At 39.5% G+C, this 26,351-nt stretch overlaps 1 protein-coding gene across 1 annotated transcript in view; it reads left to right on the top strand.

Moving 5' to 3' along the window:
• Positions 1-26,351, top strand: part of EPHA3 (EPH receptor A3) — a gene marked incomplete at both ends in the record, with an annotated part of 219,328 nt that overhangs the window by 177,973 nt on the left and 15,004 nt on the right. The window contains 5 exons of the mRNA XM_084306056.1: positions 3,917-4,102; positions 9,105-9,166; positions 11,499-11,708; positions 22,866-23,015; positions 24,990-25,183. Coding sequence (XP_084162182.1) covers positions 3,917-4,102; positions 9,105-9,166; positions 11,499-11,708; positions 22,866-23,015; positions 24,990-25,183 — 802 coding nt within the window. The remainder of the gene's footprint in view (positions 1-3,916; positions 4,103-9,104; positions 9,167-11,498; positions 11,709-22,865; positions 23,016-24,989; positions 25,184-26,351) is intronic.

Below are 26,351 nucleotides of genomic sequence, written 5' to 3'. Positions count from 1 at the left end.
GTCATGTTGTTTATCCTCTCTGGGCCCTGGTTTCAGACCATTATGGTACTGTGTGTTGTATCAGTGGCTTATGAGATGATGAAATATCTGGCCATGACTCTAACCTGGTATTTGTACTCAGTAACATCTTCGATTCTATACTTTGGAAACTGTATTTTGGGAACTATTAGCAATTGTATCTGTTGCCTTTTTTCATTAGGGAGTCAATCTGTGGAGGGGAAAGGGGAAGATAATTTTTCTTACTTGATCACTCTCCCTTTCTCCTTCACCACCCCTGTACCCTCCTTGATCACTCTCCCTTCCTCCTTCACCACCCTCTTATCCTCCGAGTTTATTACAATAGCTCTCCAAGATATTGAATATCCTTGGGATACTCAGACCAGCATAGTCCTGTTGTTCTGCCTCCTGAATGCACTTCAGGTTCTGCTTAAAGTTAAACAACTACTTAGGAAGCTCATCCGGAGATCTGCCCGGAGGCAGTATAGTTGTGGGTGGCAGGGAGTATGGGAGGATATGGGCAGGCATCTAGACCAGTTGGCACCCCCAGTGTTTTGGAAATTCACCCCTGAACAAGTGCAAAATCCTCAAAAACTGGCAGAATGCTTGAATAAAAGGTGTCGCGATTCGGGAAGTTCCGAAGTAACACAAATCATTGTAACATGCTGGGGCCTGGCTCATGCCTATCAAGCTGCCATGGATACTGCTATCAACTTAGTGACAGACCCTGCAGCCACTCCAAGCCCTGTGACAGATCCAACGGCCACTGTGACCCCTACGGTGGACTCTGCAGCCGCTCCAGTCCCAGCTTCTGCAGATGCTCCAATCCCAGCTCCTGCAGCCACTCCAGTCCCAGCTCCTGCAGCCGCTCCAGTCCCAGCTCCTGAAGCTGCTCCAGTCCCAGCTCCTGCAGCCGCTCCGGTCCCAGCTCCTGCAGCCGCTCCAGTCCCAGCTCCTGCAGCCGCTCCAGTCCCAGTTCCTGCAGCCTCTCCAGTCCCAGTTCCTGCAGCCGCTCCAGTCCCAGCTCCTGAAGCCGCCCCAGTCCCAGTTCCTGCAGCCGCTCCAGCTCCAGTTCCTGCAGCCGCTCCAGCTCTGGTTCCTGCAGCTGCTCCAGTCCCAGCTCCTGCAGCTGCTCCAGCTCCGGCTCCTGCAGCTGCTCCAGCTCCGGTTCCTGCAGCCGCTCCAGCTCCAGTTCCTGCAGCCGCTCCAGTTCCAGCTCCTGCAGCCGCTCCAGCTCCGGTTCCTGCAGCTGCTCCAGTTCCAGCTCCTGCAGCCGCACCAGTTCCAGCTCCTGCAGCTGCTCCAGCTCCAGTTCCTGCAGCTGCTCCAGTTCAAACTCCTGCAGCCGCACCAGTTCCAGCTCCTGCAGCTGCTCCAGCTCTGGTTCCTGCAGCTGCTTCAGCTCCTGCAGCCGCTCCAGCTCCTGTAGCTGGGTCAGAGAAACGAGCTGTAGCAGTGCAAGTTGACCCTGCGGAGGGTATTCCAACCTCTGTGGCAGACCCTATAACAAGGTCAGAGAAACGAGCTGTAGCAGTGCAAGTTGACCCTGCGGGGGGTATTTCAACCTCTGTGGCAGACCCTGTAACAAGGTCAGAGAAACGAGCAGTAGCAGTGCAAGCTGCCCCTGTAGAGAAGGTGAAAAAATGGTATAGAGATTCAGGTCGTTTAGAACGCAGAGAATCTTCTGCCAAATCTAGGTATAGAGACGACGGAGACGACGACGACGCTGGGCCATCAAGGGTTCAGGAGGAGGAAGATGAGGATGCCAAAAAATCAACAGTAACTACCCGAGCACTGTCGTTAAACCACGACAGTGGTAGATTTTTTTTTCCTGATCTAACTTAACTTTATTTTAATTTAATTTACATCTTTTTTTTTTTTTTCCTCTTGAAAAAGGAGTTAGTGCCCATTTTATAACCATTACTTTGATATGCCAGAACCATTAAAATTTCTCCCATTTCTCAAGTCTTTGTAAATAAACAAATAAACAGCCCCAATTCCCTGAGCTATGAACAGGAATACACAGCCCTGGCTTTTAAGATTCTGGTCATTGCTATTATTGCCTTCGTCCTTCCTAAATTGCAATACTCCTAATGGGACATGGACTCTAATGCCAACCATATAGGTGGCAAATTGATGGAAGAATAATTTAAATTTACAGATAAGTACAGTAATATATAAACAAATGGATTGAAGGTAGATTTTAAAACCTATCCCGTGTGGTATCATCTCTGAAGTCAATAATGCCAGAGAAATTCAGTAGAGAGATGCCAATCCATCACACTTTTTTGAGCTTTATATCCACAAAGAGTAACATGATTTCAATTTGCTCATCAGAAATATCATATTTGTATGCTTTTGGGATACTTTTATTTTTCACAGATGTTGCTTAATGTAAACAGTCAGCTGCACAGGTAAAGGGAATATTATTGTGGGCAAATGAACTCGAAAAGCCTTTGTTCTTTAGAGATAAAGCAATGCTAGTGCATTGAGAATTATTGAACATAAAGTTGGGAAGAAGCTCATATATAAAAAGTGTAATCACTTTTTCTGTTATGTTTTACTGACAAAACCAGAGAAAAATCACAATTTGCATAAAAGTGATGCTGCCTAGATTTAGACTTATTGGGCTCGTTGCTTTCCAAGTCAAACTTTCTGCACAAGGCCACTTGACAAAATACCATTTAGATCTTACATACTTTGAAGGAAAAAAAAAAAATACAGTATACCCATTAATTGACAGAAAATGTGTTAAAACTCTCCAGCAACACCCTCTGTTGTCTACAAAGGAAAAAAAAGTTTTCTTTCCTGTTCAGTGCAGTGTCTTTTTTTCATTATTATCTCTAAATATAATAAACATGTAGGGCAATTCTTGCACTCGTATCCCTCATACATTTCATCTATTCTACATTTGTATCGTATTTTTCATTATTTCAACTATTTTGTCTTTCAGACAAGGAATCAAAAAGTTATTCATGTGTTTTTAACTTGGTTGCTCTATGTTCAGTTTATTATATGAAATCTAAGATGAGGGGGGAGGATAATTGGGAATCAAAAGTCAGCTCAAGTGGTTTTTGATATACTGAAATTTTCTTATATGTTTGGTGTCATTAAGTAAATATAGAAATTTCCAAGTGAGACGTTTTCTTCCAGCAATCTGTTAACATGCTTTATACATGCTCATTTGAATGCTAGGATAAGTTTTGTCTCCTCTTCGCTGTTGCATAGCAAAGGATAAACCACATTGTATACAAGTAGGCATTTGGTAATCTCTGCCATTTTCTATTTAAGGATCTCATGCAATTCACAGTGGGCACAATTATTCATGGTGGACTGTCATGTCCTATAGACCCATAGTGAGAGTGTATATTAACACAGATCCATCTGAATAATGGTGGAACAAAGGAAATCTGCATGGCTTGCTTTTACCATCAGGCGTTTATGTAGACAAATTTATTCCTTATAAATTATCTTGCTATTTTAACTGAAATAAAAATAATTGGGAACTGAACTGTCTCTGGTAAAAATTAATATAATGTTTGCAAAGATGCACAACTATTCTGATACTTTCTGTTAAGCGGTTTGACCTCCTATTATTGTCTCAAAGTGCATCAACTGGAAAAAAAAAATAGGAATTTTCTGGTGACATTAATGCATTCCTCTGCTCTGCAGTCATCTAAATATGCGGTGTAAATGAGTGACATTGTCCAGTGTAACAGCCAGAGAAAAGAAGCCGGGAAATGTTAAGTAGTGAGTGGTCTGGAGGCCTCCTCTGAGCTCAGGTCTGTGGTTTTTCAGTAGACATTGCACTTCAGGGACTTCGGCTGAACATTGTACCTTCTTTCTTAAACTCTCTTGAAGTAACTGCATTTAATATTTTGTCTTTTTTTTCCACTTTTTTTTTTTTTTTTTCCTCTAGGGGAATTTGGAGAAGTGTGCAGTGGGCGCTTAAAGCTGCCTTCTAAAAAGGAAATTTCAGTGGCTATCAAAACCCTGAAAGTTGGCTACACAGAAAAACAGAGGAGGGATTTCCTGGGAGAAGCAAGCATCATGGGACAATTTGACCACCCTAACATCATTCGACTGGAGGGCGTTGTCACTAAAAGTAAGATTTGAGGGGGGCATCTGTTTAGTATGGGAAGTGTCACAAGATGGCCTTCCAAGGTCCCTTCCAATCTATACTATTTCCTCTGATCTTTTGAGAAAGAGCAAAAGAGAGGAAAAGAGTGAATCATCAGTGTTTATGCTCTGCAAATCCTTCCAGAGACATTTGTCCTAAACTTGATAATGTGTACCAAATATCCTTCAAAAGAGATAACAAAAGAAACACATAGCTTGACTTTTGCGATGTGTATTGTATTTCCTCAAAAGCAGAGAAAAAAATAACCCGTGTGGAAGCTCATGCTGATGGATCCAATAAAGAGAGGTATCAGAGGCAATTGCCTGCAGTGAAACTGCAGGACCTTCTCTGCCTTGCTGCTCTCAGGATGCTGAGGACTTAAAAACAGCACCCTGGGTTAATGAGATAAGGAAAAATGGGGAATAAAGATACTCTGCTTGAAAATTATATAGATAATGTGGAGAAAAAGGAGCATTTCTGAAGAACATTGCAGCTAACTAATGAACTGGCAGATTTTAGGAACCAATTTAATACTCTGGAGCTATAAATTGCTACAAAGTGGCCAAGAGGCACTTGCTGATAATCTGTTAGGAGTTCTGGAGTCTGATGTCCTAAGGTTCCCTAATTGCAATGAAGCAGTATGTCCTGCTTTCAACTAAATCATTAGACTTTATAATCAGCACAAATTAATGAGCAGTCTACCTGGCTACCAGAACAAATGCTAGTATGTAAGTAACATTTTTCCTACATGGTTTTCATGCAGGAAAAATATTCTGTGTGATATTCTGTATCTAACAGCATGGGTCCTCCAGAATAATACCTCTTAGTAAAAATCCTAAAACATCTTGGAGACTTAAGCTATCGGTAATAAAATTAATCTTACTTCTTTTTTAATATTTATATTTTTGCTAATGGGCATTTTATAAATCTGCCTTTGGGTTGTGGATGTTTTACTTTGTTTTTAAAGCATATTGTCAATGTTTATGATAACAACTCAGTTTCTTCTGAGACAAAATGGTAATTGAAAACTATCCACACTTAGATTACTTGTCCAGGAAGGTAATCTATTTGAAGAACCATCTCCAGCTCCACTTTATATAAGATAACAGCATGTCGTAACAGGCATTCCTGAATGCTGGTGTTGGTCTTAAAGCTCTTGTAAGCTCTCCTGTGACGGCTGCAGTTGCCTCTTCCATCCAGCTGCCAAGAGCCACATGCCCTTCATCTTACAAGCAGCTGGTGGGATCTCCTGCTTGTGATGCTGCCTTCTTTAGGAGAGTTCTGGCTCTCATTGCTTGTGCTGCTGGTTGGCCTCTATCTTGGGATACAAAGACAGAAATAGTTGGTACTAGAAAAGAGGCATGACATCTAAGCTTGTTCTGAGAGACCTAAATTCAGAGACTTCATCTGCATTGTTTCCATTGCAGCACAAGGCAATATATTCAATGATCAAAGTCCTGTAGTAATTGTTAAGTAGGAGATTAAAACTTTATATGAGTTATTCTTAAAAAAAATTGAAAAATGAAAAAGATTCAGGAGTGCCCTGAAATTCTTCAGGGGAGTAGAATAAGTGCGTAGCACGTTTTCTAGTTCATCCCAGAGGACTGCTGTTAAAACAGCTCTTTAGAATGAAGAGCTCCTTGGAGTGTGCTGAGGACACTTTCAGTTTTACTAGAGTATACCCCAGTTTGTTTTTAAGTAGATGGTTCTGTTGTTTCTAAAGAATCTTGTTTTTTAAAATTGGGTGGTTCGAGATTTCACAAACAAAAAAGGCACAAAAGAATTTCACAGCTTAGTGCAACAAAGTAAAAGAAATATATATACACATATATGTTTAATAATAATTAATGAAAGTGCAGTAAAACCCTATATGTTATGAAGAAACAGTTACAATTATAATGTTTTCTTTAGGTGTTATTCATGCAAGACTGTTTTGCTGATTTAGATTAAAAAAATTATTATTCAACTTATGCCTCACAGTTCCCATTGGGAAAGAGCTGCCAGATTTGCCTGTATAAATTCAAGTTATCTCCTGTTTTCTAATGACACACACTTTGTACAGTCAGAATTATATTTACAATCCATGAATTTCTTGAAACACCAATGTCAGTCTGTACACAGCAGAGCTAAAATCTGTTTTGTTACATTTTCTGTTTCTGAGGCACTTCAGAAATGATTTACTGCTCTGCATTCAGGATTCTTTGCACTGCTTTTAAATGTGCATTGCTAATTCTGTATTCATATATTCTTGTATAGGAGAATATTAGTAAGTTTGCCCCTCGGCTGTACTCACAGCATATTTGCTATCTGTCTCAGGGGTGTTTGGGAGTGCTAGCTGTCTATCACCTTCAAGTATGAGAGAGCAAGATCTGAGTATTCCCAGCTGAAGTCAATATAAGCATCAGGGATTCATCCCCCTCTCCAGATAGCTGGAATAGCAATATGGGACTTGAGAAAACTCTTCTGGAAGTACTTTCTGGGTAAAATCATATGGCATAAATGCAAGCAACAATAATCATCAATTTTTCTCTAACATTTACTAAGGTGATAGAAGGGTAAGAAGGTGGGTTTTGTTCTTTGTGTTTTGCTGTTTCTTTTTTTTGTTTGTTCATTTGTTTGTTTGTTTTAATTATTATTATTATTATTATATTTTTTTAAACCAGACCAGTATATTGTAATAACAAATTATCAAGTGTTTGTATCCTTCATGGTGGCTATTAAATCACACTCAAAAGTGTTGGTTTATATACAAACTTAAGAGAAAATCTGCAAAGCATTTGCTGGATCACCCCCAATACAGATAAGCAGGCAATGTGACCTTTTCTTCATTAACTAAACTTCTTTGACAGGTGGCCCTTAGCAGTGAACTCACTTCTCATACTAAGCACCTCTTCGGAAGCAACTCGTAGTAGATGCATTGGCCACGATTCCTGTAGCAGGACTGCTTGGTATGAGAAGTTCTGCAGCTGTAGTGGCTGTGATTTGCCTGACGACATGCTGGCAGTAAGAGAGAGGGGCACTCACCAGATACAACTACAGTTTGATTTCGGTTCTGAGTTTTCCTGCTATGCTGGTCTCCCAGGCACTCAGTAGGCAGTAGTCCTAATAACCAGCACACATGTTCTGCTTAGTTTACTAATAATTTACAGCAATTTGTAGCCTGTTAGTGTAATAAATTTCAGCAACACTGTTGACACAAGTTGTTATCGTGTATGAACGGCTGTGCTTTGATAAATGAATGCAGAGTGTGCTTTTAAAAGTGCACAATGTTGCTTCAGAGCATATGCTTCTTATTATGGACACATTTCCAACTGGATGCGAGCAAAACCCTGCACTTAGGGCTTTCTTAGTATGAGTGAGCAAGTCAGGAAGATGCTCTCCTAAGAATTTGAAAGACGAATCTTCTTACTCTAATTTGAGTCTTCTGATGTGTCATAAAATTGAGTTTATACAGAAACCAGGCAACTGTCTCCTGTTTTCTAAGTATATGGATTTATTATGGAAAGTTTTGGATAGCCCCAGCAGAGCACTGTCCTATACCTTAAAGGTCCAGCAGCACTTTCTATGCATTACCAGAAATGCTTTGGGGCTAATGTTACATGCACGCCATAAGGTACTTCTTGCACTGCATATTTCTTGTTTACAGCAAGCAACAGAATTTCTTTTAGATTGTACATTGTTAGCTCTTTTATCTGTACCATATCTTATATAACTTGATATCAATGCTTTGAATAAAGAGTTTGTTCCCACTACTTAATGGATGACAGTGTGTTATCCAGTAGTATGTCTCCCACAGTATAGTGCGTCAGTTGCAGAGCAGAAGAAAAGTATTTCAACCCTTAACCTATGCAAAGAGGACAAGGGATTTTCTTCTAAAAGTTCTTGAAATAAATTTTAAATTCTTTGAAGTGAATGTTTTTCTTAAGAATTTCTGTTTGGTGAAAGTTGTATTTTTGGGTGTGGGGTGGGGAAAAAGGTGTTGTTACCATTTGCTTTTCTCATGGCTTTCTTGCTTTTAATTATACCCAGTACTTCTTCAAGTCTCATGCTGTTCAATTTTTGAAGCTAAGTATCACCAACTGTACAATATGCAGGCCTTCGTCATGCATTTATGGTCAGAAGTCTTCCTGTATTATATGTGAAATAATAATTCATCTCCTTAAATAACTTCATGCTCCTACCCACCTTTCTACCACAAAGAGAAAATAATCAAAGCTTTAGAAAATATTATGAAATAGTAAAATCCACATAATGAATAAAATATTAGCAGGGCAATGACCTTTGTGTGGAAACTTCACCATAATCACATTAATTTTGTGTTCATTTCTCTCCAGCATGTCAGAGTTGTATATAAAACCTTGGGCATGTTACAAGATAACTTAGGGTAAACGAAGCAGTTCCACAAACTGATCTGAGTCTCTCCAGATGAGTTTTCAGATATGAGAGGCTTTTCAGAGACACAGGGCTGCTACATTAGGGAGCGTGTTGCTGCTCTCAGGTACCTCATAATCTGGGGAACGTGTTGACTGTGCCCCAGGGGTAGAGCCCTTGTCCCTCCATTGTGCAGACCAAGGCACCTGTGGAGAGAAGCTGTGGCTCTTCCATAGCCTGTGCCCAGTTCCCTTCTGGAAGAAGCATTGGGTAAGTGCTTGGCAGAATACACTTGCTTCGTTGCATAAATGCAACCATTCTGCACAACTACTGGATCAGGCACAGTGCACTGAAAGTGCAGGTTGCTTCACCTGCTAAAAATAGTATCAGCTTATGCTGAAGCACTTCTGTTTTGTTTTGTTTTGTTTTGTTTTTTTCAGTGCAATCACCATTACATTGTGGGCACAGCGATTTTTGCACATGTATCTTTTTGCTTTCTATTTTAAAGGTAAAATTATTCTTGGTATTTGGTAAATTTGGACATGTTTCTGAAATACCTCTTTTGCTGTATTCACGTGTTCATTTGAAATACCTGACCACTGTAATGTTTTTGCAGGTAAACCAGTTATGATTGTTACTGAATATATGGAAAATGGTTCCTTGGACAGCTTTCTGCGGGTAAGCGCAATAGATAACTACATGGGGCATGACCATCTCTTGTTCTGAACTTGTTATGAATGTGGAGCCACTTTGCTCTGAGGTATCATGAGCTTTTATTGCTTGGTATTTCATTATTTCAACTGGGTTTTGTGTGCATTGTGATCTGCTCAGAAAGCTAGGCAAGGATCTGCTGTTGCATTTTGACTGCTGTCGCTATTATTCCAAAATTAACTAGATTTTGTTTGTTTGTTTTATTAATATATCATTTCTATTAAAATAAATCTGGCACACTAAAATTAAGATTATTTTTCTTAGGGCAGAACTACCACTGTAATGCCATTGTGCATTTTGATTGGCAGCCCGTATGCCTTACAAGTGATTTCCAAAGCAAACGGATTTGTGGAAATGTTATTGGTAAACCAGTAATAGTGAACCAAGGGCCATTTCCCTAAATGTGAACAGTTTAGGGAATAAGCCCTTACATGGGGGTGTTTGAAATGTTTTGATAGCAAGCTTTATTAGCGTGTTTTCTTTCCACAACCTTAGGCATACTGATACTGTTGTTGATTTATCTTTGTTTTCTGTCGAAGTTGGTAGCGAGCCTAAAAAAATTTGAACGCTCCCTGTGTCACCAAGATTTACTTGTGGCAAAACACGAAGTGTAGCAGAAATGAAATCCCTTCTGAGGGGAAACACTAGTTTAATTTTAATTTGTTAGGGCAAACTCAGCTGTCGCTGGGAGACTGCTTTGGTTCTGCCACGGTTGAATGACATTATCCCCCAAATTCATAACACTGAACTAGACGTTTAACCCCAAAAGGGGACATATTGTCAACCTTAGTTTCAGTATGTACTCTATATGTTATGAAGTCCACTGAAGCATGTAAAATACATATAAATAATGTGTCAGTGTATCTGAATGAAATATACCTATACTGAACGATATATATTTTGTTTAGGCTAGAAATCCTTGAAGAAAGTTCTGAGGACAGGAGAATAATTTCTGACTGTAGAAACCAGTTGTTCAGCTTGTTTGGTCGTTTGAGTGTGATTTTTTTTTTTTCTTTTACTGTTGTTGCATGGAAATATAGATTAAGAACCTTGTGAGTCATTAATATCATAGGCAACACAGGCTATGTAACCCACTTTATAAATGCCTCTTAAAACTAGTTAGTTTGCCTTCCCCACTGCCATTGAAAGGCTATCTGAGGATCTCATTCCTTTCATGGTTACAAACCTTGTGATTCCGAACTAAATCTTTTCCAGGGCCATCTTTTCCAATAGACCCTCTTGTGTTGGCTCTAGTTAAGACAGCTTCATAGCAGAGAATTGCTAAGAGTCTTTAATAATAATAAATTTCTTCATTAAAGAGAATTCTGAGAGGATCTTTAAGCATCCTCTGTGCAATATATTTATCTAATGTTTACAGTGCTAACATTGCCCTTAAGTATATTAATCAGAAATGAAATGAATGCAATCAGTCTTGCAGGCTGATTCGTGTGAGCTCACCCTACATGGCAGAGCCAACTCTGATGTATTTAATAAAATTCTGGAAGAAGCAGCAGGAAGAGCTGGAGAGCTGCCCATGATGATACATTTATGGCAATGGAGGATTCATTTGAGAGCTGTTGTAGGTCATACTGTTGTCTTGTTGTCTGTGTATCCATATATCAATACCAATGCTTAGTGTTAACAAACAGTGTTAGTAAGAGCTAGAAGATTTAAAACATATGTCTAGAAGTATACAATTAGGAATCTGTGCATCTGTTGGTTTCTAGGCTAAGTCATATTGTGCTTAAGTAATTTTGTGTTCATGAAGTTGAGGAAAATCTTGAGGAATGAGTTGAAATTTGAGGGGTGTTTGAAAACCAATGAATCAAAACTGCAATTGTTACTATTGGGGAAAAAAAAAAAAAAAAGAAAGAAAGAAAAAAGTAATAGAAAATTTTCATTAGGCCATTGGATAAGGCTGGGATTTTCACTTCCAGTTCCTATGGCCTTTAAGAGAAACCGGACATCTGTTTCCCTAATGTCCTGACGTTCCAGTCTCAGAGGCACACGCAACTGAGATTTATGTGCCACTTATATACAAGTCCCATCTAGGAAATTAAAATTCTGATGAGAGCAAGAACAGGAAAACTGAATTTTTATCTGAATTGAAAATCTGTCCCTTTACCCTCAGCTGATGGGGAGATTATTCTCTACAGATCAAAGTAGTTCCATGTGTGGTATTTAACTCTTGATCCCTGACTTGAGCTCTTCACCCAAGGAATTTCTGAGGTCTTATCAAAAATCCTGTGCAAGAAGGATAACAAACGATCTCTGAAATGACATTTCAAATGTTTTCCAGAAACATGATGCCCAGTTCACAGTCATTCAACTAGTAGGCATGCTTCGGGGGATCGCATCTGGCATGAAATATTTGTCAGATATGGGTTACGTCCATCGAGATCTAGCTGCTCGTAATATCCTCATCAATAGCAACTTGGTGTGCAAAGTCTCCGATTTTGGTCTTTCTCGTGTGCTGGAAGATGACCCCGAAGCTGCGTACACAACAAGGGTGAGTTTCTGTGTTTATCCTTTTAAAATTATTGGTTTTTGTTGTGGCAAAGTTAGTCTGAAAGCTGAGGGAGTCCCTCAGGTTTATACTCTGTGTTGCAGAGGCTATCCCGTCTTGCTTGGCCAGACATATCACAGCATAAAACATATCATAGCATCAAACATAGCATAGCATCAAACATATCATAGCTGTATTTGTAGTCATGTCTCAGGGAAGATGGAAGGCAAAAAACACAGTTTGTGTTGATAGATTAATTTTCTTACAGTGTGCAAAATTTATGGCTCGGTTTCATTCTGCTGAGTGTGTCAAGGAAAGAATACCACAACAGTACACAGTGATGTAAGACTTGATGTGTGCAGATTTTGTCACACTGGTGATTTGACTACTACACAGTTTTTAAAAAAATCCCACTCAGGGAAAAAAAAAAAAAAACAAAAAAAAAAAACAAAACAAAAAAAAAAAAAAAGCTTTATGATTTTATATCTTCTAGTATGATGGGATGTATGTTTTGATTGGAACATACTGAGATCACTCTTCTATGAAGGGTGCATCAGTCATACTTGTGCTTGTACCTCTAACTGAGCAAAATCTTGAGTAAAACAAGAAAAGAAGTTTTCCTTAACAATATAATTAAACTTCCTGTGCTTTCTTCTTTTTGGCTACCCCATAGAGTAGCTTGCTTCTTTTTTTTTTTCTGGATTTCATTCTGACTGAAAAGCTACCTGTAAGCTACTCTATTTGCTTAGCCAGGAGCCTTAGAAAAAAAACACATTGTCTTCTAAGCACAGCTTTGTTGCACCTCTTGTTCTCAGTTGAATAACACTTCTGTTTTGTTGTGAAGACCTTGAAGGCATACATTTAGCTTCATGTATCTCGATATTACACTGGGATTATGCCCAGTTGTTCACTTAGTGTTATTGCAAGTGGATTTTATTAACTTTAGGAAAAGTGTCATTAATATCCAGTATCTTACTTGAGTGTAATTTGTACTGAAGCTTAGTAATAGTCTCTTCTTCACTGTACCAACCAGATTAGAGTAGAATGTATCAGCAGAATCTTAATATGGGTTTTCTAGGGTTTCCTTCATTCCTGATCTCAGACAGGAGCAATCAATTATTGTGGTAGTGTGCACGCTATCCTCTTCATGACTGAAATAAAATAGTATGTGAAAAACAAGTTAAGAAACTCTGGTTTAACACATGTATCCATACATATATGTACATATATATTCATGTTTATGTATATTTATCAATCATATCTTCATAATTTACCAGATATGATGACATTGTTCTTTACTTGACCTTTCTGTGCTTTCTTGGATTTTTGATGAGCTTTAGCATGTTGTTAGAAGCAGACAATGTATACTGCTTTAAATAAGTGTCCACAGAGATCTCACATGATTAATATGAAGAGACTTTAGGTAGGAGAAAGCAGCTTTCATGCTCAGTATACAGGTGCAACATCCATAGTTAAATATTAATACAACAGAGGAGTTCCTTAAGAGAAAATCACCTATAGTTCAACCACAGAGGTCTGTTGCCTTGTCAGATATATTCACCTGACCTCTTCTTAAAAACCTCCTGTGAAAATAATGGGTGTTAGTGTTTCCAAGCTAAACAGTTTCAGGTACACTATACATGTAATCTAATATTTAACCTTCCTCCCGCAGAACATATGCTTGCTCATAGGCCAGTGATCAATCCCCTCTTTAAAGCAGCCACTCACATGCATGGAGATTGACATGCTCTTCACACACATCCCTCCAATCTTTTCTTCTCTAAGCATTTTTCCAAACTTGACTGTTCTTGCTGGTCTTGTTCAGACTCTTTGCATGTTTACATTTTCCTTAAGTGCAATGCCCAAAATTGGATACAACCAATCTCTAGCACCAGCCACAGCATGAAGCTCTTGCTTCATACACATGCAATTTCTGTTAGTATCTTCATGAGTTAGGACTCTGTATTTCTCCTCCCACCCCCAGCACAACTTAACCTTGTGACACATGCCTTTGTCAGACTTGAATGGTGAATTTTCACATTCCAAAATTCATCCAGGCATGCAAACTGATCTGTAATTTCGTAACTGCATTTTGTGTACTCACATTAAGAGCTGAGGATACCTTTGAGTTGTAGTTAACCTGAATGAAAAAAGTTGTATAGACACAAAAACTGGCTTCCCAACAAACTGCGTAGCATACAGCTGTATAAGAGAGGTGGACTTCCATAAAAATTGAGTGCACGTAAATGGCTTATACCCCTGGGTGGGCTACAGCAAACCAGGGTGCACAAGGTGTCACTGTTTTCTGCCAGTGTTACATCTAAATTTCCTGTGACCAAGTGCAGTGTTGAAATTTTTCTTCTTCTCTTTCTGACACGTATTTTCTAAGCCTACCTTCCTATTTACATTTAGATAATGAAATGCAATGGAAAGAAACTGTTTTGTGAAGTGTATTCATCTGTGTTCAGTAAACTCCATCTGGCATTTATGGTGTATATGCGAACTGCTGCAGGGAGATGCTCAGATAATTACAACCTTCAAATACAACCTAGGGCAATTTAATTTCCTTCAAAAGTAGTCACTGAATATACCTCAGCCACGTCTTGGCTCTGAGAGAAGGACAAGGGTCTTTGCTGCTTGTCTCTCTGATCTAATGTCCTTTGAAGTGAATGTCATACACACATCCAGGTAGCATGTCCCTGAGGTTTGTTTGGTCCCCAGCTTAAAAAAATGGTAATCACAAGCATGAAAGCACTCCACAGGGCACGTTTCCCCTCAGTTGGATATATGTCCTAAATGTGTTTAAGACCTGGGCTGTTCCCGTTGTACCTTCTGGTGATGCTCAGCTGCCTCTGACCACTGCCCTAAGTGCCCTGTGAGACAGCACTGTGAGCCACTGGCAGAAAGCTGGGCAATTCACGGTCCCTACTGATCAGTAGGATCTTTGAAGAAAGAAAAACAAAAGCATGATATAGCCACATTTCCAAATGTTCAAACATTAAAGATGGTGTATCACAATCCTAGTTCTTTGTTTAATGTCAGAAGTACTAGGCAAATTTATAGACATAGTTCTGAAGGTAAGTCTTTTATGTATTTAGCTTCCTCTTCTGCCCCTACTTTCTATCTGGAAATGTCAAAGCCTGGGAATGATTACATCATTTTAATTCATAGTTGCAATGCTGGATTGGTATACCCCAAAAAGCCCAGTCAGCCCTTTAGGCTTTCATAAAACATTGACTGGGTGGAATTTTACTTTGTTCTGTTCTCAGAAGCTGTGTCTGAAGTTTTGCCTAACAGATATAACGTTTCCTTTTTCAATACACAATCTATGATATTCATGCTATTGTACAAGAGCTCTGAAGCACAAAGATCACAGGTGTATCTATGAAATACGGGGAATCAGGATTTGTAAGAAAACTTTTCTACCTGGCAGGGTCATAATTTAGCTCCTGAATTACTGTCACTGCTTTCATATCACAAAAGGCCTTCAGCAGCCTGAGGTCTGCCTGCTTACAGAAGCAGAAGCCAGTGTCTGTGGCAGGCTGACTAAATGTGCCAGAGGGGATGTACTGTAATTATCTATGTTCTCCATACCTATTCGATTTTAATTGAAAGGCCAAGGCTGTATTAAAATTGTCATTGTCAAATTGATCTTTTCTATTCTTATTATTTTTAGATTTCTGTATAACAAGTGGGTGGACTAATCATACAGTATGAACTGGAAGTAAATTTAAGCCATCACATATGTAGAAGGACTGTAATTATCTCTCTCAAAGGCATAATATTTGGGTAATCAGTAGATGAATTTAGACTATTTAAGTTCATCCTTGGGCACATCAGTGGTGTTCATGGCATCTCAATGTACAATGCTGTCCAGTTACTATATTTGCATGCATAACCCACTTCGCCTTAAATCTGCATGACTCAAGAAGTATTGTACTTTGGTGACAAGTACCTTGATAACCATGTCCCCAGGTAACCGTGCCGGAGCAGGGAGAGCACAGCGAGGCACTGCTCTCTGGCGTGCCAAAGGAAGTGCTTTGTTGAGAAAAGCCCTTGCACTGCACCTGTTATTGCAACTTCTTTTTGCCAGAAGTTATTTGTGGCTCATTCCTTTTTTTCTGAATGTGCAAACACAGTAAAGCCGACCAAATCTGCTGAGGAATGTCGCCAAAAAAAAAAAAAAAAAAAAAAAAAAACTACGACAAATTCTCTTCTCTGATAAGCACGTCAGAGGGAAGCAGTGCTCTGTTATCATTTACCACTTGAGAAGGAAAGAATTAGATTCAAGATAAAATATTAATTAGTAAGGGATGAAGCAGTAGGGTCATGTAATTTTCAGGTGCTTATGAGGGTAAGCCAGGCTCATCTCACTCACATGAAACCATCTTGCTCAGCAGTAGTAAGGTGTCTCCTGAATAGCCAAAGTCCTCAGGTAATTAATTAAAGCGAGGCTTTTATCTTTAGCTTTTCCTGCAAAAGTTGTTCTAATTTTTCTGTTAGAACCTGTTTTTCTTGATTCTTTTCTTTCTAGGCCTGTGGCTGAGAGGCCTGTGGCAGTCACCCCGTACAGGAGATAAATCACAGTACTGGGAGGGGTGCAAAGGCCTGGAAACAGCTGCCTTGTGCCAGTGTGCTAGGCGTGCGAGAAATAAAGTGGGGACTTCATCAGCTTGAGATAAATTACACTGAAAAGCCAGATATTGTAGGAATCACAGCTCCATCTAGAGCAGATAAGACCTTCAGTTGCTGCTGGCTTACTAATTTCAAACCCTGAGAGTGGCTTTGTGACCTAGGCTGCCTGGGATTTGGAACTGTAATAACAAACTCCAGCCATCCCTAATACCAAGGCTTTCTTTCTTCCCAGATTCAGACAGCTTATCTGCCCTCATGCTAAGCATATCCTTAAAGGGAGACCATGACAAAAATATATACAGCTTGCATTTATCCTCAGAAAATAATCAGTAAATGTATTGCCACTAACTTAATCATTTGTGCACATGTAAATTTCTCTTTATAAGCTCATTTTAAACAAATGTGAGTAAACCTTTTTCCCAGGCAATAAGCCTAGATAGATTTATATATAGATAGATAGATAATATAATTTTGTTTTTTCTTCAGCAAGTTTGTCTTACCCGTTGAATGTTCCCCAGAAATCCTGATTTTGAAGAGTAGGAGCTGATAATATTAGAGCATCAGATTTTCCACTAGAGGATAAGGAATAGCAATATCATAGAATGCTTTGAGTTGGAAGTGACCTTGAAGATCACCAAGTTCCAACCCTCCCTGCCATGGGCAGGGACGCGTTCTGCTAGACCACTGGCCCAAAGCCCCATCCAACCTGGCCTTGAACACTTCCATGGATGGGACATCCATAGTATCTCTTGGCAGCCTGTTCTAGTACTCACCGACCTTGTAGTGAAGAATTTCTTCCTAATATCTAATCTAAACCTACACTCTTTTAGCTTACAACTGTTACTTTGTCCTATTACTACGTTTCTTGACAGAGTCCCTTCCTATCTTTCCTGCAGGCCTCTCCTAAGTCTTGGAAGGCCTCGATAAGGTCTACCCAGAGCCTTCTCTTCTCTAGGCTAAATAACTCCAGCTTTCTCAGCTTTTCTTCATAGGTGCTACAGCCCTCTGATCTGAAATACGGCCCTCCTCTGGAACTGCTCTAACAAGTCTGTCTTTCATTTGTTGGGGGCACCGGAGTCGAACATAGTAGTCTAGGTGGGGTCTCAGGAGAGCAGAGTAGAGGGGGAGAATCACCTTCAACTTGCTAGCTACACTAGTTTTGATGCAGCCCAGAATAAAGATGGCTTTGTGGGCTGCAAGCAGACATTTGCTGGTTCATGTCATACTTTTCATCAGCCAGTATCCCAAATCGTTCTCCGCAGGTCTTTTCTCTATCCACTCTTCACCCAACCTGTATTCATGTTTGGGATTGCCCCAGCCCATTTGCAGGACCTTGCACTTGACCTTGTTGAACTTCATGAGATTTGCACAGGCCCACCTCTCAGGCCTCTCCAGGTCTCTCTGGATGGTATCCCTTCTCTCCAGCGGCTCGACAGCACAGAATCACAGAATCACAGCATTTCTAGGTTGGAAGAGACCTCAAGATCATCAAGTCCAACCTCTGACCTAACACTAACAGTCCCCACTAAACCATATCCCTAAGCTCTACATCTAAACGTCTTTCAAAGACTTCCGGGGCTGGTGACTCCACCACTTCCCTGGGCAGCCTGTTCCAATGCCTCACAACCCTTTCGGTAAAGAAGTTCTTCCTAACATCTAACCTAAAACTCCCCTGGCGCAACTTAAGCCCATTCCCCCTCGTCCTGTCACCAGGCATGTGGGAGAACAGACCAACCCCCACCTCGCTACAGCCTCCTTTGAGGTACCTGTAGAGAGCGATAAGGTCGCCCTTGAGCCTCCTTTTCTCCAGGCTGAACAAGCCCAGCTCCCTCAGCCGCTCCTCGTAGGACTTGTTCTCCAGGCCCCTCACCAGCTTCGTCGCCCTTCTCTGCACCCGCTCAAGCACCTCCATGTCCTTCTTGTAGCGAGGGGCCCAAAACTGAACACAGTACTCGAGGTGCGGCCTCACCAGAGCCGAGTACAGGGGGACGATCACCTCCCTAGCCCTGCTGGTCACACTGTTTCTTATGCAAGCCAGGATGCTGTTGGCCTTCTTGGCCACCTGAGCACACTGCTGGCTCATATTCAGCCGACTATCCACCATCACTCCCAGGTCCTTCTCTGCCAGGCAGCTTTCCAACCACTCATCTCCCAGCCTGTAGCTCTGCTTAGGGGAGTTATTGCACCCCAGGTGGAGGATCCGGCACTTGGCCTTGTTGAACTTCATGCAGTTGACCTCAGCCCATCGGTGCAGCCTATCCAGATCCTCCTGCAGAGCCTTCCTACCCTCAAGCAGATCGACACACGCACCTAACTTGGTGTCATCTGCGAACTTACTGAGGGTGCACTCGATGCCCTCGTCCAGATCATTGATGAAGATATTAAAGAGGACCGGCCCCAGCACCACACAGCTTGGTGTCGTTGGCAAACTTGCTGAGGGAATACTCAGTCCAACTGTCCATGTCACCAACAAAGATGTTAACACCGGACACAATACAGGCCATTGAGGGACATAGTTTGTCTTAACCACCAATGTTGTAACCCCATCATCAGGTATGATTTGCCCATAGTGAGGTCATATAGATAAAGAAGACTAAGTTGTATGAAAACCTAATGGACATACAATGTGTAACAAGTGTAGGGTTTCTTAGCACTTTCATTACAGCAGTTTTTAGAGTAGGAATCATTATATTAATTTTAAATATAGAGAGACTGGGGAAAGAGTGTAACAAACAAGAGATGGATAAAGAAAGAAGTAGGAAAACTTAGTGTTCTAGTTCCGAATATGTGGTCTAGGAGAAAGTATTCAGTTTTGTTTATGCAAAGATAATTAATGTAAGATATCTTCAATCCTGACAAAGAAGAAAATGGAAGAGGTGCTACATGTTCAAATGAGATGTGTATTTAAAACGGTGGAGATAAGCGAGAAGGAATTTTCCTATGCTGAATGACCACATGTTTTTGGAATTGCAAATAGACTTCTTAAATCGCAGTAAGCCTTAACGTTTTCAAAGGTAATAGTGATAGAACATCATGCATTTAGATTGATATGACTCTTCAGATTTTTCTACATATACTGATATTTGAACATCTGCTAAAATGTGTGTGCTACGTAGTCCTTTGGGAGGAATTGTTTTTGTGTTAAAATGCTTATGTGTCTAAAAAATATTTACCAGAACTTTGCTTGCTGTTCTTGCTCTTAAATTATTCATGATATGAGTCAACAAAGTCCCCTTTTAAATATAAAGAGAAGATTGACATTTTTATGACAAATTGGAAAGCAGAATAGCAAAATTACAGTTTTTATACTATGATCAGTGATAGTTGATTTATTTTTTAGCTACATTTTAATACTCTTCTTATTTTACTCTTGTTTATGGTAATGCTACGTGTGTCTGCAGAGTTGTATAGAGTTGCAGCTAAGACTTAGCAAAAAAAAAAAAATTGTATTTCCTTGTAGTGGAGTTGATGTACTTACATTTTTTTTAACTAAAACAAACACAGACCAAAGAACTTTGTTTCATTGAGCTTATAATCTTCCTTACCCTGCAATAAGGCAGTTCTAAAATACTTGGAGATTAATTAACATCACTTTGTGTAAATGTTTTTCTCCAATTGTATAAATGACTTCCTACAAGATTATAAAGGCCTTCTATCAAAAATGATATTTCCTGCCCTTACACAAAGTGCTCATGTTCTGGCCACAAGCACATTTTTCCATGTGGCATCTGACAATCATTTCTCTACGGTTCAGCAAGAAAGGTTCCATTTTCACATCTTAACACAAAATTGAAAAAGTGAGCCTGAAGCCACCCACGGAAATTCAAATTTCAGGACAGTAGGATTCTGAGTATTCCGAAGTGATACTTCTATGTTTCAGAAAACCAGCTATTATGCCAATGTAAGAAAAACAGCATCACTATTCACTGCCTCAAGGACTTTCTTATGTGGAACATCGTAAGTTTATGTTCTGCCATCTCTCTTTTGAAAATGTAGCCAAAGCAATTGCTGGACAATGAGGCGCAACTTGGCTTACATTGCCATGGGTCCACTGAGGATACTTTTTCCTATATCTCAGTTTCTGTCCATTTAGGTGGAACAGTTTGCTTCCCAGCAGTGCTGATGTCTCCAGGCACAAGGGAAGGAATCAGCAGAGGTGAGGCAAGGCTTGGGACTTGTCTGCAGGTTGCTCCACTGCCATGTTAGCAGCAAGGATCAACAGTTCTCTCCACCTGACCAGGAAGTCAAAACTTCTCTCCAACTAAACATCAGTGTTGATCTCTTTTATGACCTGCTGCTTATGCAGCCTTTCTGCTACACTTGGACTCTGCTCAGAATTGCAAATGACTTCTGAGCCTGTGGGATGAGTGGTAGATGTTGTCTTGCCTTGGAAGCTCTTCCTATTTCTGGTGGTGGGGTTTTGTTCTTATAAGTTTAGGATCTGGTTTCCCCCTAGTATTCACATTACTTATTGCATGACCTGTTGAAGGAGAAGAAAACAAAGTTCAGTCTACTATACACGTAGAAAAAAAGGTTGAAAAAGTGGCACCGATTTCTTTGTCATCCCAACATCTTAAAGGGCAAATTGATTTTTTGTTAAAACACTGGCACACAGGAGAACTTTGCAATTTCAGCTGCGCCTTAGACTCACTGAGGGATTCTGGACCTTTATAAAATGCATATAGCATTGTTTCTCAATAGGGTATGAGAAAAACAAAATCATTGTTATGCTCTTGGTACTGTTAAACAGCAGCACTGGGAATTATGAATAACATATGATGAATAGAAAATATACTTTTTGTGACTAAAGGACGTTTCATTATAGATTTCCCAGTCTGAAAGTGACAGACATTGGGCTCTGTAGCCTGGCTTCTTTGATGAAACAGTGTTTTGAAATACCCCTGTGTATTTTCTCTGTCCTATTTGTTGGTCCACAAGTAATGTGGAAATTCAGTTTTTACCTAATGGTCACGATTTTGTGTGAAATGCAGGTTTGTCTTTTGGTTAAGGTAGGGAGTCTGCTAAATAGGATGGGTTTGATTAAAAAAAATATATATATATGTATATATAAGTATATATACCAGGTTATATCCTTTCTCTGACGTTTGCCAAGCTTCTAAGACATATCTGGTGACATTTTGGAGGTCTGAATTGCAGCCTGAGCAACATGTGCCTGTGTTTCTTACATTTAAGTGAGTTTGAGCAATTTTATCTGTGAAATTGCAGATGGTTAGGCTCCGACATGGGCTGTCTTCAGGTTTCTAATGAATGCTTCATGTCCACATTTCTGTTGTTAACCAGGCTAGTTGAACTAAAATTGTTAAGTGTATGCCTGCCCTCAGTGCAGGTACACTTTATGGAAGTGTAGGCAAAGTCTTTATGCTTTATTTCTTGTTATGTAATAGAATATTTCCACTGAATAGCGGAAGTAATAGCACTCCTTTCCCACACAGGTTATGGTGAAGTTAGGTGCATGACCTGACTCTAATATAAAGGGGTTTGCAGAGGTACCTCAAATAGCTACAGGCTAGTGTGATATCTTTAGAGAACATCTCTCTATATGTTGTACATCCCTGGAACTGAAAACAACTTTATATTCTCACAATTTTCTGCATTCAAATATATTCACTTCAGATTGCCTTAAGCAGGAAGCTTTGCACTGCTGTCTTTTTGGACTTCTTTTTTTTCCCCTGTGTGACCCACAAATCAGAGTCTTCAAGCCCTCTGTCAAATCTGGCACCACTGGAAACTGTCTCTTCCCTCTAATTCTCAGATTGCAGAAACTCAGCCCAAGGCTGCTTGTGTGCATTTTACCAATTTGACCTATGGCACCAAATAGTGGCGATAAACAGAGACAGGTTCCTCTAACTAATAAAATATTAATTGTAATGGTAGCTTTAGTTCTGTTCAAGATTAAATAATTTAATCTTGAATGGTTTTCTTCTATCGTGACTGTAAAAAAAATAAAGTTTAAAACCACTTTCTCAGATGGCATTTTTTTTTACTCTCCTCCCTGCACAAACACCACCATCTAAATCTCTCTTTCTCTGACTGTCTCTGCAGGCTTTGCCTAGAGTGGGCAATTTTTTCTGTGCAAAGGGATCTAGGATGTAAGCAAGGGCCTGGTACTAACCTTTTCATCCTTAATTCTGTAGACTATCTCACCAACATTTCCCAAACGTTCTATAACTGAAAATCAACCATTGTTAACTTTCAATTTTTGACTGTGTATTATACTCTATGTAAATATATGTGTATATATACTTATGTATGTGCATGCAGTATGTATACTATACTACATATCTATAGCTTCAATAGGTTTTGCACTGTAATGTATTTTACTCTGTATAGCGTCCAAGATACTATCATGACAAATGGAAATAGCATTTTCCACCTTACGCTGTTGTTTTTTTTAAACACTTATATAATAATAATCTCAGAGATGCATTTAAAATATCCCATTGTACTAATTTCTATTCATTGTATCACAGTCAAATGGACTTTTTTATTTGATTTTGCTCCCAGGGGGGCAAGATTCCTATCCGATGGACATCGCCAGAAGCCATTGCATACCGGAAGTTCACATCAGCCAGTGATGCGTGGAGCTATGGGATTGTTCTCTGGGAGGTGATGTCTTACGGAGAAAGACCATACTGGGAGATGTCCAACCAGGATGTGAGTATGCTGTTATCTGAGTTATGCTCTCAAACAGAGGATCAGACTGTGAAAGTAAGTGAAGCATAATGAAACCAGGTGGCTCTGAGTTTTTGACATTGAAGATGATTTAGAAATGAAAATTTGCACATGTCCCTGGTCAGGTAAAAGTTCCTACGAACTTAACAAAAAGCTAACATCTTTTTAACAGGGTATTTTGGACCTCTGTAGGAGCAAACTAAGAGGATTTTATCACTCTGGTGGTTTTCTGTAGGATGATTCAAACAGTTCCACTGCAATGATGTCATTCCCTTTTACATTCCTTTTCTTATTGTTAGAAAGCCCTCCTAAATTTCTGTGGATGCCCTTTGGTTCCACTTCTATAATATTACATAGAAGGTTTCCATAAATGTCAAATACACAGAATAAATTGCTCTTGGAGCCTGTGAAAAAGAGAAGCAGAGCATTTCTACTAAGAGTTTAATAAAACCAAAATACTTCTGGAAGTAATCAACGGATAAAATAGAGAAGTAGAGTATTTGATTAGAAGACTTCCAATAAAGGCTTCTTTGCAACATCAGTGAACTGTCCAAGTCTGCAATCCAAACGATTAATATATCTCTCACAATATTTCTGCAAGAAGCTTAACATTTCTCAAAATAAGATTTTTCTTATGGCTGTTTTTTGATGGTGCCTCACTAATCCTAGATTTATTCCATAGGAGTTATGAACCAAGTTCACTAACACGCACAGATTTTCCAAAGGGTTGGCATATGTCATTGCTAGTACATATAGTACATAGCATTCAAGAAAGTCACTAACATAGTTGTAATCACACATTGTTTATGTTACTTTATATGAAATTCTCTCTCTCTCTCTCTCTCTCTCTCTCACTCTCTCCATATATATATGTTTCTCTTTTGAAATGAGTACCTCTGGAATGCAAGTCTGCAGCAAGCTCTATATTTCTTTTAATTAGCCATGAAAGCTTTACAATTGTTGGTGGAGATTAATGAATTGTGTTACATAGGCTGAAGTACTAGTGGAATGCCTTTCATAATAGCTGTTCACACTGAAATCAGAAACAGAAATATTAATCCACTTATGTATTTTGGCTTCATGACTGTTTTAACTGTAGATTTTTTCTTATCCCTGTTCTGATTCAGAATAGTTTTTTCCTGCTTTTTTGATTAACTGATCCAGATAAAGCAGAAAGGATAACAAAATAGTCCTTTATCATTTTCTACTTAGAATATGTCGGGTTTTTTGACTCATGGTGCAAAAAATATAGTAGGACTGATCAAGAGGCCTTGTAGTCTTGTGAAAAACTTACAATCAAAAAGTTCAATAACATTGTAAATACTAGACTAAATTTTGTTTTGTCAAATGACAGTTTTGATCTTATTGACCCTGCATCTAGATAAATGACAAAGGAAATGGGGCTGCACTGCCTAGTAGGAATATATATATAGTTTCCTCATGGTATGTTTTTAAAGTGTTTTCTGACACTGTGAGATTAATTACAGTCTCAGTTCTCTACCTGACTTTCTACCTTTCAGTGCAGGGACTCCCTTGAGTTGGCTGGTCTTCTGCTGCATGCAACGTCCACTGGAGAGTGTGGGACACATGTTGCTAAGGATCATTGATATTCAAGACCTTTTGAAGTTTGGCATATTTAAGCAGACATCTTATTAACTATAGCTTTTATTTACAGAGTTAGTTCAGTCAAATGTGAGTTTTGGAGATCTTTTTTAGACTCTCACCTTCCTCAAAGTCACATACTGTATCTTAACATGCCTACAGCCCTTTTTGTATGCCTAATTTACTGCCTGGTTTACTTTGCAGATAAACCAAGAGCATTGCACTGCAAGACAATTAGTGAATAAACACATTTGTTTAAACACAGAATGTCCATGTTAATGTGATTCACAGAACTGATAAAAACAAGTTGATGTAAGTGCCTTCAAGTTCTCAAAAACTTTTATCCTTGTGCAGGTAATTAAGGCTGTTGATGAAGGGTACCGCTTGCCACCACCTATGGACTGCCCAGCTGCCTTGTATCAGCTGATGCTGGACTGCTGGCAGAAAGACAGAAACAACAGACCCAAGTTTGAGCAGATTGTCAGCATCCTGGATAAACTGATTCGTAATCCCAGCAGTCTGAAAATAATCACCAATGCGGCAGCAAGGTGACATATTATATTTTACATTACACATGTCTAAATGTCTATGATTTATTCATCTTCCATAATTTAATTTCTTCACCCACTTCTTCAACTTCTAACCATAGCTGTTTGCAATCTTGAAGGCTACGAGAAGCTTTCTGATTGTACATTTGGGAGAATTATTCAATATTCTTTTATTATTGCTGGTATTTTTATTACTGATGTACTAAGATTTACTCAAATATTGTAAAGCTGGTATTTTATGGTTGTGAAATCCATTATAAGACTGAGCAGAGGTTTGTGAGAGAGACACAGACAAAAGATGTCATCTTGTAATCTTCCTTATTCCTTGTCTGATCTTATGCGGTGCTTTAAGTGCTTAGTGTTTGATAGGTCACAGCCAGCCGTGTTCCTAAGTATTGTTCTGAACTGGGTCCAAATACATCATACACTCTTACACTTTTCTCTGACAAGTCACCTTAAGTTTAATCATATGAATAATCTTATTGTTTTCATTAGGAATAACAAAATTAAAGATGCAGTTACATTCCTTGTTTGATAAATGCCTTAGCTAGGAATTCATTTCCAATCCATGCAATATTCCTAATTGCATTAAAAACATTAATTTATAATCCTGGTTATTCAATACACTCTGGAACATCTCTATGATGAGGTAAGAATGATCTCGTTGAGAAAAAATGAAGAGTGTGTTGACACCTAAGGATGTAATGAGGATGTGGTGAAATAAGAGCTTTGGTTTAGCAGGGTTTAAGTGAATTGGATTTTTTTAATGCACAAAATACACTTTCACTTCGGTGATCTAAAGAGATGTGACATTATTTTTAGCACAAATACTATTGAAAAATTCCTCAAAGCAGACAGAGTCGGGGGAAATGCACACTTCTCTGCTGCTTCAGACCCAGGTCTTGGAGGGCTGTGTCAGGGGACAGACCAGGGTCTGCCATGAGGCAAACTTTCCAAATGAAGGCAACAAAACACTCTTCCCAAACCTTTATGTCTGGCACAACTCATTTCTTGTCACAGCAGTGTAACGGGAAAGCGCAGAGGGAAACAGAGGTAAGGCAGTGCAGCTTGGAGAGCTGCACTAGGCCTTGGGCTGCTGGTCAGGTTGCATAGGCCTTGCCTCCTTTTTCCCATATCCAACATTGTGCAGCATCCTGAGCTAGAGGCT

The sequence above is a fragment of the Netta rufina genome, assembly GCF_964035555.1.
Source record: "Netta rufina genome assembly, chromosome: 1".
NCBI lineage: Eukaryota > Metazoa > Chordata > Aves > Anseriformes > Anatidae > Netta > Netta rufina.
The sequence above is the reverse complement of the archived record's forward strand: the minus strand, read 5'-3'. Positions and strand labels throughout refer to the sequence as shown.